The sequence below is a fragment of the Seriola dumerili genome, unplaced genomic scaffold (assembly GCF_002260705.1).
Source record: "Seriola dumerili isolate Sdu_G_001 unplaced genomic scaffold, Sdu_1.0 BDQW01000149.1, whole genome shotgun sequence".
Lineage (NCBI taxonomy): Eukaryota > Metazoa > Chordata > Actinopteri > Carangiformes > Carangidae > Seriola > Seriola dumerili.
The window spans coordinates 18,959,671-18,973,170 of record NW_019174404.1 but is presented as its reverse complement, the minus strand read 5'-3'; the positions used below and the strand labels follow the sequence as shown (position 1 = coordinate 18,973,170).

Genomic DNA, 13,500 nt, shown 5'->3' with positions numbered 1-13,500 from the left:
TTTTTTATTTATAAATAAATACATTTATAGTTATTTAAGTAAAGATGGAGTAGTAAGTTGGTTTTATGTAGAAGACAGTCAGGTTTTTAGAGCCAGAGAGGAAGTATCATGATGTACTGTAACATCAAACTGTCAAAATCTGTTCAGTTATATATCTGAGCTCTTGATGTGAAATGTCTTTGGAAACTGGACACTGTTAATGAAAACAGCATGATAGTATGGATACCAGCAAAGAAAGTGTCAGGACTTGTATGTAAAAAATAAAGGGATGGGCAAAAGATAGGGGAGGAGAGAGAGAGACAGAGAGAAAGGGAGAGAGAGAGAGCGAAAGAGAGAGAGAGAGATATTGTTGATGAGTTCGGAGCCAAAGAGAAATCAGCACAATTTGCTTAATAAAATTAGGTACAGTTGAACTACACAAAGCCAGCTGCTGGGTGAGGGAGGACAGCATTCACCGCAGGACTGCAGCTTGCCTCAACACAAGAACTTGACCTGGGTGTGTTGTTGTCTCTCAACCACACACCTGCTGTAGTAGTGGCTTTAAAGTCTAGGCATAGTGCCATCTTCACACGCAGCTCTCAACTGAGGCGCCACCTCTAAACCTCCACAAGAGTCTGGGGTGGGCTCAAAGGTTGAGCCATGCATCACCAGACTAAGGAAGAAAGCGACCCTCCCAAAATGGAAGAGAATGAGGAAGCCCCCATGACGGCTTCTGCTCAAGTCCTGGACAGTCCCTCCTCAGAAACTTTGGGAGCTCAGGCAGAACAGGCTCATGCTGTCCTAACCCCCAACCCCCGCAGTGGATGTGGGTTTTTCTGTCAGCCATGGTGTCTGATCCTTGCATTGACCATGCTCCTGCTTTCTCTCCTTGGCAGCTGGGCAGTGGTCCACCTCACTCTGGGCACTCACGGAGGATCGCCTTTTCGGGTCTCAGCCAGCTACGATCAGCGGGTCCCACAGGATGACACAGCCACCATCGAGCCCCACTTCACCACCAACTGCACTATGGGTAAGCTGGCACATCCATATAATTTCTTTCGGAATTATTGTAAGGTAATGGTGATGCTGCTCTTTTTAAGGATACTTTGTGTGATCACTGGAATGTGTGAAAAACTTTTAAAAAGTAGTTTATTAGTCGATTCGAATTAGATAAATCTAAATTGAGTGTTGTATCAAGTTTTCTGTACAAATATTTGCTGGTTACAGCTTCGAAAATGCAGACTGTTGCTTGTTTCCCATCTGTTTCATATCATTATAAATTGGATATTGTACTGACATGGGCTGTTTTTCAGTCACATCATATTGGATGTCACTCTGGCCTCTAGTTTTTCTGGTTTATCTAATTATCTGATCTAATATAAAGTGGTACAAACAAGTACAAACCAGGGTTTTAGGTGATAACTCTTGGGCTTCTTCTTAAGTTTTCAGTTGGTTTTTTTTCTGTGTTTTTCCAATATGTGTGTGTTTGTGTGTTTCCTATCAGTCTGTGTATATAACGTATGTATATACAGACTAAATGTGTGTCACATGTCTGCACAGTGACCGAGTTCCCAAAGCAGCTCAAACATGTCAAAGTGGAAATTGCACAGCGACATTCTGTGATTTTTAACTTTATTACACCCTGTTGTGGAATGAAATGCGTAGACTGCTCGAGACTCAAATAATATCCTTCTCTGTCAACCTCGAAAGCTCCTGAAATTGGATTAATATAACTGATTCAATTTCCTCTGAGCTAGATGCAGGAGCACAGCAACCCTTGCTTAAGCATTTCAAGGGTGAATTACTAGGAAATATGGATAAAGTCCTTGTTTCCTAACAGTAACAGGCAGATCTGTGGTAGGCAGAGAGGTACAAAATGTCATACCAAGCAGGTGATATTTTAATGTGACAGATTGTATGAAATCATCCATGTGTATTTAATATCTAAAATGTCATCATTTTTACAAACAGCTATATATTGAAATAAGCAGGAATTGGTGAGTGAGTGAGTAAATTTCAGACTTCTGTAAAAAAAAAAATTAAAAAAAGTTACCCAACTTGTTTACTAGACCATGTTAGAGTCTGCTGAACTCACATAAAAAGGAATAATCAAGTAAAGGGTGACCGAGAGAGATGTTCCACCAGTAGCTGCTTCTCATGGACTAAATTAAATCTCAAAACTGGCAGCAGCCCTCAAAAGAGATCCCTTCATTGATATAATGTTGTTTACACAACATTGTCCTTACAAACCTGCCTTTTTATCTGGATTTGCAATCATGTATTTCTATTAGTATTCTCATATAAAACTTTGAGACATCTTCAGTAAATATGCTGATTAGAAGTCTGCAGTTTCTTAGTTTTTGTTGTTTTTTGTTGCTCTAGAAAGGCACATGAGATACTGTTCTGTTTTTTTTTTTTTGCATCTGCACTACATAGAACATGCAGGATGAACTATAAAGCTCCTCTTTTTGAAAAATAATCCCCAGTCTGCAGTGAATGCTGGCGGTAGGACTGCAACTGCCAGCATTTACCATTTCATTTACCCTTTCACGCAATCTGATACCAGATTTAAAGACGTTTGGAGATTATGATCAAAATCCATACCTTCTGTCAGCACATATTACACATAGCCTTATTTTGTGGCTTATTATTATTCATCTGTTATTTGTGGTCTCATAAAAACTGGTTCTGGTCATTTTCCCCATGAACATGAAACAGCGAGGAAAGGTTGGTTTAGTTTTTTTTCCTGTTTGTAGGACAGTGGCAAAGGTTCTGCTACTGGACATATAGGACACCTGGGAATATTGCTTTGTTATTTGAACAGTTGTTCGGCTTCCTGTCAGCTATTGTCATCCTCAGTTGCCCTGATTTTTAGCCAGAGATTTTGGGTGGATCACTTAGAGAAAAGACTGACAGGTAGACCGGCATTGTGCACAGCATCTTCAAAGTCCACTCTATTCCACTGCTTGTTACCCCACATACTGGAAGGCTTTAGCTTGTATTTTTCTATAAAACCATACAGAGCATCTTAAGAAGCTGATCATTCCCCAAGGCCTCTTTTTAAATTCAGAGAGATGCACACAGTCCAGAAAATTTAATCTCCTCTGCTTTTATAGAGGGTGAGTCTCTTTGAGCTCTGCAACAATGAAATAGCTTTTATGCTCGGTCAATATTTAGCTGCGAATGAATGAGGAACTTCATTCAACAGGAAAGATTTGTCTATCTCTAATTCTTCAGATTTGGTTCAGATGGGATGTTTGGATTTGAGGTGAGTTTCTCACAGCTCGCCAGCACTGACAGCCTGATAACAAATCAGCAACACCTGACTTCCCCATTACATTATCTGATTTTGGTTGTCATATATGTAAATGAACGTCTGTGAGAGTGTGAGAAGGAGAGGAAGAGAGAAAAAGAGATAATGGAAAGGAGAAGAAGAGGGAAACTAAAATAGATCTCTATTGCTCATAAATTTCACATTTCTTACCTTGAGTCTCAACACTGCATAGCTAACTTTAACTTAACTTAACATAAACTAAAAATAAAAAAAAGTCCAAATCTCATACTTAAAGATAAGTCCTGGTCCTATGTGATTCTTCAAGTGAGAACTGAGAGAATCAGTCACTTCCGTAAAATTATCCCGAGACTCTCTTTGCATGTGGAGAGCGTCTGATCAAAGTGCAAAAAAAAAGAAAAACATAAAGGTAACTCAAATCCACACACAAACAAATCAGTCCCGCTACATCATTAGTGATTCTCCAGTGATTGTTTGTCTAACTGTCTCTTCTGTCACTGTAAGGACGGGGCAGAGTGAGTGCTATTGCTCATGCAAATCCAGCCTCAGTTGAACAGTGTCTATTTGTTCTCTGGGTTCACTGTGTTCCTCTTCCCAGGCAGTACATAAGCTGTGGCTAGTAGAAAGAGAAAGGATGCAGACGTGCCATATTCTCCTCAGGCAACACCTGGGCCCCTAGCACAACACCTACTACACACATCCCACTCCCAAACTAAGCCCTAATCCGTCTCGGCACGCTCGCCGTGCGGCCTCTCCACATTTCGCGGTGCTCTAAAGCTCCCCCACTTTCCCCTCCAGCACCTGTCACAAGGCTGGGCTCAAATTACCTTCCTTCCTACCTAGCACAGAACATGAAGCCAGGGAGCTCGATTAAGGCTCTCCAATTCCTTCCCTGGCAGAAAACAGTCGTTTGCTTTATTTGTTCCAGTCGCTTGCACTCAAAATTAGTTAATTACAGCTATTAATGTCCTGTATTGTCAGGCTTTTGTGGGGGGAGGGGACTGATCCAAAGTAGATTAACTGTATAAAATTTGGTCCCAAAGGTTTCAAGTTTTAATTTCACCTGATATAAGTCTGTGGACACAAAATGTTCTGTATTTTACACTGGGGCAGTTGCATAATGGTTTCCTGCAGACTTCAAGAAACTCTGAGGACTTAGGACTTAGTGAGAGAGAAATCATGCTAAAGATTAATTTCATTTCTAACCTCATGTGGTGTATTGCTTGTTGTTGTCTTTTCAGCACATCTGCCTTGGGATATGCAGCAGTTAGAAGTCAAAATTCTCCTCACGGACTGTTAGTTGACTCAAATTCTGCTAAATCTTGTAGATAAATTCTGTTTTAATCAAATTTGACAATGACAATGTCCCTTTCCTCCCTCTTACTTGTTTTCTTGAGCAGAAAGGCCGCGATTACTCAAGCCAGTGAAGTGCAAGGAGATATAGTCAATACAGGATAAATAAATGGAGCAATGTCTGACTTCTCTCTCCATACCCCTCCACTTTAATTAACTCATCAGTCACAGGGCCAACAAGCAATCCAATTTGTTGCCCCTAAAGTGACTTGTGTGGTTATATGAGCTCATCCTCCTGACAGGAAGTTAGGATTCTTCTACTTTTCTACTTCTGCTAGTATTTTTCTGATGGTTGTGGCATAGCTGTGCACAAAACCTAATTATTCAAGCACAGCAAATCTGTCAATGACACTCTTAATGTCCCACAGTTCCTCATCCTGGAAGTAAACACAGACTACTGTGATGACTATAAAGCTCATTACCAGATTGTGTCAATAGCAGATTTGACTTTGCCTCTGTCATAGTACTGTGGCAAGGCAGAAGGTCACATTTGCCTTTACAGTTACAGTAAATAAAATAATGTTTGTCCACCGAAGATCATATTTGGTATTTGTGCTCATGCATTACCCTGCAACTTGTCACAATTCATTTTTCCAATTGGACATGTAGCTGAGACAAGGCAGCGGTGAACCCCGTGGGAATTTGAACCAGTGACCTTCCCCTCCCTGGCCAATTTCCCTAACCATTACACCATGCTGCTGCAGCCTCCTAATGGAGCGTTACAGCAAGTCTATACTTTGCGATTAGGTACACAGCAGAGTGAGGGTGTCCCTAGGCCCATCAATCACACACGGCCCTGTGGAAGCAATGAGGGAAATAGGTTTGGAGAAAGCCGGTGGAGTGGACAGAATGTTGGACATGTGGATGGATGGGTGATGGCGATTTGGAGGAAAAAAAGCTGTTCAGTATCATAGTGCTGTAGTGAGGTTCGCCTTTAAATGCGCTGAACATTCTCCAGCATAAGCCTTTAATTGAGTATTCAATTTCACTTTGACTGCATGAATAAAATAAACTCATCCCTGGAGATTTCATTATTGGGTGACAAGCACAGGGTAATATATATATATATATATATATATATATATATATATATATACACACACACAGTCTATTCACACACGTGAAGAATGTCACATCAAAAGAATGCCAAAATTGCAGCTAAGGTTTATAAGTGTTGTCATACAATCAAGCAGTGGCCTTTAAGGCTGGGTGATATGGTTCACTGAAAATTGTTTCGTGTCAGTCTTGTAAAGATTCATCAGCTCTGGCAGTGTTCATATATCTGTACATGTATACTTGTGCAGACTGAAAAATGTCAAGCAGGTGTACATTATTGTAAGCAGGGTGTTTGTTAATGGTGTTGAGCTTGAAAAGCTTTCAGTAGGAGGATGAAATTTACTAAGTATACTTTTGTGCTGCTAATTAATGGTGATTAATATTAACATTCACTGTTAAAAGCCTCTGCCTTAACTTGACACTAAGAGCTTTTATCTTTAACAAAACAACTGTGGCAAATGTGAGACATACTGTTATATGTATGTATATATATATACAAAATATGCAGTGGGAACCAATTGTCTGTTCAGGTCAAAATGATCACTACAAGCAAATGATTACTATAACCACATTTTTTTCCTTGGTCTTTATTTCTAATGCAGATTACCATCTAATTGACATTTGTATGTTAATTACATGAATATAAAATAATGAAATGGACAGCTTCACTAACACAAGTAGAGCAGGAACGGGAGGGCAAAATAACTCACTGAGCCACAGCAGCGAAGAGATTACATGGTCCTCTCTGTCTGTCCACTCCTGTCTGGAAAGGATCTGTCCCCCTCAGGTGCAACCACTTCACCAAGTTGAGAGGTTGTATGTACTGCCTTCCTCCTTTTGTTTTCAACAAAATGAAATCAAAAATGAAATCAACAAAAAAATGTAATAAAAAAGCTCTCAGCCTACCCCACAAGCCATTATATTTGAATCTAACAGGGGCTTTAACTGACATGGTTTGGGTCCACTTGTCCTAATTGTGAGTAAAGTTTATCTTGAAAGCGCATTTATACACAGCTCAAGCTGAACAAAGTGCTGTACAAAGGATATTAAAATAAAGTAAAAGTAAAACAAAAAGAAACATACCAAAGACAACATTAAACAACCAGGGACAAAAATAGAATTATAGACATTACAACAGATAAAAGATTATTGGGCCAAAAAGGCCAGTGAATAAAAAGTTTTAGCCTAGACGTAAAAACACAGATGGAGGAGCACATCTAACAGTAATTGGTTCCACAATCGTGGAACAGCAATTGCAAAAGTTCTGTCATCTTTTAATTATTAAGTAGTGATATAAGATGGGGCTTCACCATTCAGAGCTTTGAAAAGAGTTAGTCTTAAGGTGGATTCCTAAATGACTAGGGAGCCAATGAAGAGATCTGCAAGCGAATGAGGATGACGACTAGGGAAGGCTGAAATATGGGGAATTACACTGTTTCAGTTGTGATGTAATAAAGGCGTGAATTACTTTTTCCATGTCATGGGAAGACAGAATTTGCTTGAGTTTGGAAATGATTCCTTACTGATAGTAACTATTTGTAACAATAGAACTGATTTGAAAGACTGATATATGTTGCAGTTAGGTGGTCTAGCTTACTAGTGAAATGGTTTCCGGACATAGAGGGACCAAAGATAACTGTTTCAGTTTTGTGAATGTTGCCATCCAACTTTGAATGGCTGGAGGGAATCCCTAGATTTTAGTGGAAGATAAAGCTGTCAGTCATCACCGTAGAAGTGACTGAGATATACTTCCTAATAATGTGTCCAAGAGGCTAAATTTAACTGGCCCCAGAATGGATCCCTGAGAGACCCCGTAGGTGACAGGGCAGAGGAAGAGGAAAACTGTCCTGTAGCCATTGAGAATGTCCTATGTTTGAGATAAGATTTCAACCAGTATAGTGCTATACCCGTAATACCAACCCGCAGTTCAAGATGTGTCAGAAGGATGTAACTAAGATCTAGCACAACCAGGATCACATTTTCACTAGAGCCATTTTATTGGTGTGAAGGGTTTTGAACCCTGATCGAAGTGGATCAAGAGTCTTGGTATTCAGGAGTGCTTGCAGTTGTGACAGGACAATTTTCTCCATTATTTTGGGGAAAAAAGAAGGTAATTTAGCAATGGGCCAATAGTAACCTAAACATTTAACATCAAGGTTAGGATTTCTGAGTGGAGTCTGTGCTTTTACTGCATGTTTAAAACATTCAGGGACAGTGCCAGAGGCTAAGTGAGAGTTAATAATACCTTGATTGCAAGGTCCAGTCATATCAAAAGTGTACTTTATGATAAAGAGGGGCACAACATCATGAGAGGAGGCTGTGGGTTTCATATGCATGATTATGTGCCTCAAACCAGACAAGGAAAACAGTTGAAATTGATTAATCAAAGGTAGCTGGGTGCCGTAGGCACTAATGTGATCTAATGTTTTCAATTTCAGATGTCTGTGGATACTTGGGGATAGAGAACAGAATTTATTGTGATAAACAGAATTTTTGGTCTGTGAGAATGTTTACTGATTAACTCAGTGAAATATTTAGCTCTGGCATTTTTGGCTGCTGATTGGAAATTAGTCAGACAGTTTTTAAATATTTTAAATGAAACTAAGAGGCGATCTCTTTTCCATCTCCGTTCTGCTTTCTGTCAGGCCTGCCTAAGAGTTGAATGAGTTGAATCGTGTAACTACTGATGGGATTTAAGTTTGCGATGTCTATTATTTGAGTGGGGCTACACAGTCCAGGATAGCTGAACAGAAGGAATGGAAAAGGGAAATTAGATTATCTGGACTAGAGAGAAGCTCAGCATCTAGAAATAGAGGTTGCAATGGCAGTTCTTTGATAGGCTTCAGCAAACTGATTTGCAGTGAGACAATTTATGTAATGGGAATAATAACCAGGGGCAGTACACAAAGGACTAGATAAGGTGGCGTTGGAGACAATAGGCATATAATCAGAAAACATGCATCTTCTATGTTATTATTATCAATAGAAAACCTATAAAACATGATAAGGTCAAGGGTATGCCCTTGTATATATGCTAAGGCCAAAGAAGTCTAGGGCATTGTTCACCATGGGCTTAACTGGACAACACACATGAATATTAAAATCACCTTGTATAAACACCATCATGAAATGGAACAATACGAGACAGGAAGTTAGAGAATTCTGTTACAAAATCTTTATCTGACTTGGTAGGCCTAGAGGCTAAGACACAGACTACAGGGTTAGTCACAGATTCTATTTTTACAGTCTGTGACTCAAATGTAGAAAAGCTCCCAAAAGAAAGTTTCTGTAATTTACATCAATTCTTGAAAACCATAGTCACCTCGCCCCCTCTGCCAACACACCTAGGGTCACTAATGAGGGAAAAGGGAGGGGTCACTGCAAATCAATACAAAGTTGTTCTGAGTGACGATCAAACATTTGTGTCCTGATGAGTATGAAAATGATGTGAATCATATGCTATCACAGTCACCAGATCTTAACCCAACTGAACACCTATGGGAGACCATGAAATGACGTGTTACAGCGCTCTCAAACACTATCATTAAAACACCAAGTAAGGAATGACTGTTAGAAGAACAGTGTTCATGCCTCCAGTAGTTTCCCAGAGAATTGTAGAATCAATGCCGCGGCACATTAAAGCTGTTCTGGCGGAACGTAGTGGCCCAACACCTAACTAAAGACACTTTATGTTGGTTTTCCTTTAATTTGACCTGTCTGTATTTCAGTTAGTCACATAATTTCAATCATTATGCGTAGTTGCAAATTGTGTATCAGTTCATTAGTTTTAATTGAATAACCTGAGTGGCTGATTATTTGCTGCATTTTTGCCTTGGGGTGGCAGCAGTATTAAAAAGACCATATGTATTTTTTCTTGAGGTACTTTTTAGTGGTGGAATTTTGTTATCCTGTCAAATGACTTGAATGCCAAAATATTTGTTCCATGGCATACTGTCCATTATTTTATTCATACTATCAGTTGAATGTATTGTAAAGATATTGATTAAGAGAAGCATAAAAAGAGATCTCTGCCTCTCTGCCTATGTATCTGCCCCTTCTGTGGGCCTGGATTAAAAGATCAGAACTAAAATGTAATTTTTCATCACAGATACTTCCTGTATCTTGATTTCATAAGTACATTAAGATAAGAATGTTGAAAGGAGGCACTCTTTAATTTAAGCCAAGGCCTTCAGGAGCCTTGGGGGCAGCCAGCAGTTCACCTACCTGCCGGATTTACTCGAATTTAATTTGATTGATATTTCTTCTCTTTTTGTTGTGAGGATCTGTAGATCATCTGATGGCTCAGGATACTTTTAGCTCCATTGCAGACTTGTTGGAGGTCACACATTGTTAGCTCCTAAGAGAATGTGCACTGACAAAAAAGTGGGAGCAAGTAAAAACAAAAAACACAGCTCATCAATTAACAGAAGATACAACCTGCCAAGAGAAGGCCCTATCTGGCAGTACGAAGCTTCATCACATTCTAGCTCTAATCTCTTGCCTTGGGGCTTTCCCTGAGCAGCATCCCCTCAACACAAACTGGGTGTCTGTTGCAGGCACCTTTCCAAGGCAATCTAAACAGGTAGTTTGATTTTAAGATATTGAGCAAGTGTTAAATGGCCCAGGGCACCAAGCAGAGTGTTCCCAGCATACACATGCCAAATGGAACAGATGTCTAAATCAACCCTGACCTGGCAGCAAGGAGAAAATTTCTGGATGTTATGGATTCAAAGCATCATTGATGGAAAGTCAGTCATTAAGCTACAGCAACCTTAAATCTCATGGTATTCTGTAGAGGATACATTCGTACTGAGAATTCCTGCATGGAATATTTAATCTGGCCATTGAGTCACTTCTGTCCATGTAATTTCAAATAACAGGCTTTACTGTGTTGTACAATATAATTGCTAAAGAACGGTTTTATTGTGTGTGAATTTTCACTTGTAACTAGATTCTATTAGAGAGATATAAGGTTGAGCTGTTAAGAGTACTCACCAACTATTCTCTGAACTCTACTGCCTTCAATCTACAAATAGTGCAAATGTCAACATGATAGAATTTACACTCACCAAGCACTTTATAAGGAACTTTATTAGGTCTGTACATCTGTTTATTCATGCCATTATTCAATTAGCCAATCATGTGGTAGCAGCGCAGTGTATAAAAACATGCAGATACAGGTTTGAATCTTCTGTTAATGTTCACATCAATCAGATTTGGGAAAAGGGATCTCAGAGACAGGGACAGCCAAGAGCAGAAATCTGAGGCTGCAGTGGGCACAGGCTCCTCAAAACTGGACAGTTGAAGACTGGAAGAATGAAGGTTAGACTGGTGAATCTCAATTTCTGCTGAAGCAGATGATGGTAAGGTCAGAATTTGGCATCAACAGCACGAATCCATAGGTTCAACCTGCCTTGTGTCAATAGTTCAGGCTGCTGCTGGTGGTGCAATGGTGTGGGGAGTGTTTTCTTGGTGCACTTTGGGCCTCTTAATACCAATCAATCATCATTTGAATGCCACAGTTTATGAGTATTGTTGTGCATCCCTTTATGGCCACAGTTTATCCATCTTCTCATGGCTACTTTCAGCATGTTAATGCATCATGTCACAAAGCAAAAGTCATCTCAAACTGGTTTTATGTTGATTTTATGTGCTCTGAGTCTAATATTACTCATCCCACTCCTATCATCTGTTTATAACCGATGTTAGTTTAGGATTATTGTCGCCTCATCCCACTGTCCATTGATACGGTAACGATAGTCAAATTATAGTCTTGCACAGACCTATCTGCACACTTGTAATGAAATTTGGGACAGCCATTCATGCCATTCTTGTAATAGCTTTGGTGATCACCTGACTTTTCATCAAGCTCCATCAGTAGATCAAAATTTCAATATGTCCAAACTTTATGACAGAAATATCTGCAAAATGGAATGACATTCCCATCAGCCTCAGCTGTAGGCTACTTTGTGTTTGTTGCTAATTATCATAATGTCAGTATGCTACCATGCTAAACTAAGATGGCAAACATGGTAAGCATGTACCTACTTAACATGTTATCATTGTCATAGTAAGCATGTTAGCATGCTAATGTTAGCACTTAGCTCATAGCTGTTAGAATGGCTGTAGACTCTTAAGTCTTGCTTTGATGCTACCTTTAAGCTCCATGCTCTTTCCACAGGCGAGTCAAACATATTTGGTCAGAAAGGATCAGTACAGTTATAAAAAGAGAAATTATAGCTCATGTTGAATTCATTATCTTTAGTACAATACTTCAAACAAAATCATTTTCAATTTTGTATTGTTAAAAAAATGAATCCATGGAATGTAGAATAGACATTAAAGGTATTATTTTCTGTCTCAGCCAGTCTGCTCTTGTGTGTGCCGATGCCTCTCCAGCAGTGAGTATGACAGATAGCAATAGTGATTGGGCACAGCTCTGACCAATCGAGCGTGGCTGTGTGCAGTTAATTGAATTCATGAGCAAATACTTCTTGTCCTGTCGACTGTCCAGTGGGAAACCCAGCTGCATCCATCTTTAGCAACCCAGCCACTGTAAATCTCCATGAATATCTCCGGATTGTGGCTTCAGTGTGGTGGCTGCGTAGTGGAGCATCCCTTGCTTGGACCCCTTGAGATTTTTACCTCATGACAGAGAACAGTCCATCATTTATAGCATGTGAGATTAGATAATACAAAGCAATGAATGATCAGAGTAGGATAAATGAGCTCTAACTACTTGTGAATTGTTATGGCTGGACTGTGAGGGGTTTTTTTTCTATTGTATTTTCCCTTTTTGTAAGTGGTTTAAAGTTATTTCTATTCTGTACACACAAAGCACAAGCAGATCTCAAACCAGGCAGTTCTTCAGACTGTTTTTTGTTGTTTCAGAGCACACACAGAGATTTCAGGATATGACTGACATGCTTGCTCATCTGTAGGAAAACAAAAGCCATATTAATTTCAGTACAAGTCTACCCTCTGCATGACTCCAGACTGTATTTTTGCAGCTTGACTTCAACAAGGACATGTCTGTCTGTATTCAAATTTACAAGTAATCTCCACTAAACCATAGCAAAAGTTTTATTCAAATAGCGAGACAAACTACTTTGCATGATTTTATGATACGCTGCAGAGTGAGACATCTCTATCAGTGGAATCTCAAAAACGTGATGTGCACGATGCGGTTATGCAAAAACACTAAAATGTTAAGTGCTGAATTGATTTCAACTAGTGGAGAGTACGAAAAAAAAAGGGAACCACTACTTCCAACACAATGCACAATTTCTTTATTCTTCTGCATACACTAAAACCATGACACACTCTACACCAATGGCTCCCAAATTTCTTGGCTACAATGACAAGTACTTAATGTACTCTATATTCATTAGACCTCTAACCCTCTTTCCTTCACTTTAATTATTTTCATTAACATCATCATTCGTCACCCTCCATATTTGATTTTGTTTATGGCTTTCATCATTTATGAAATTTGACTGATTTATTTTACAATATTGACAGCACTGCAGACACTACAGTTAGAACAAAACTTTGGACATCTGCCTATTTTTTAGTGTATGGTTTTTCCTGTTAGTCTTGAAGGTAAAATGTTCCCTGATTTTCATCCTGTAAACAGGTGGGTTGAATGAAAGTTGAAAAAGTAGGTGAACTTGGCTGGAAGAAGGGTTAACAAGTTAAAAACAAAACTTGAGTGATAATACATCTCTAAAACATGCTTGTCTGCAATTAGAAGATGTAGATGAAGAAATTATTTAACTTATAATGATGATAAGGCCCAAATTTATTATACCGCTGTTTGA

At 39.3% G+C, this 13,500-nt stretch overlaps 2 protein-coding genes across 2 annotated transcripts in view; one reads left to right on the top strand and one right to left on the bottom strand.

Annotated features, from left to right (window-relative positions):
- Positions 1 to 13,500, bottom strand: part of clip4 (CAP-Gly domain containing linker protein family member 4) — a 174,287-nt gene that overhangs the window by 55,330 nt on the left and 105,457 nt on the right. The gene's annotated exons all lie outside the window — the stretch shown is intronic.
- alk (ALK receptor tyrosine kinase) overlaps positions 1 to 13,500 on the top strand; it is a 321,320-nt gene that overhangs the window by 250,471 nt on the left and 57,349 nt on the right. Inside the window, exon 5 of the mRNA XM_022751149.1 lies at positions 876 to 1,009. Coding sequence (XP_022606870.1) covers positions 876 to 1,009 — 134 coding nt within the window. The remainder of the gene's footprint in view (positions 1 to 875; positions 1,010 to 13,500) is intronic.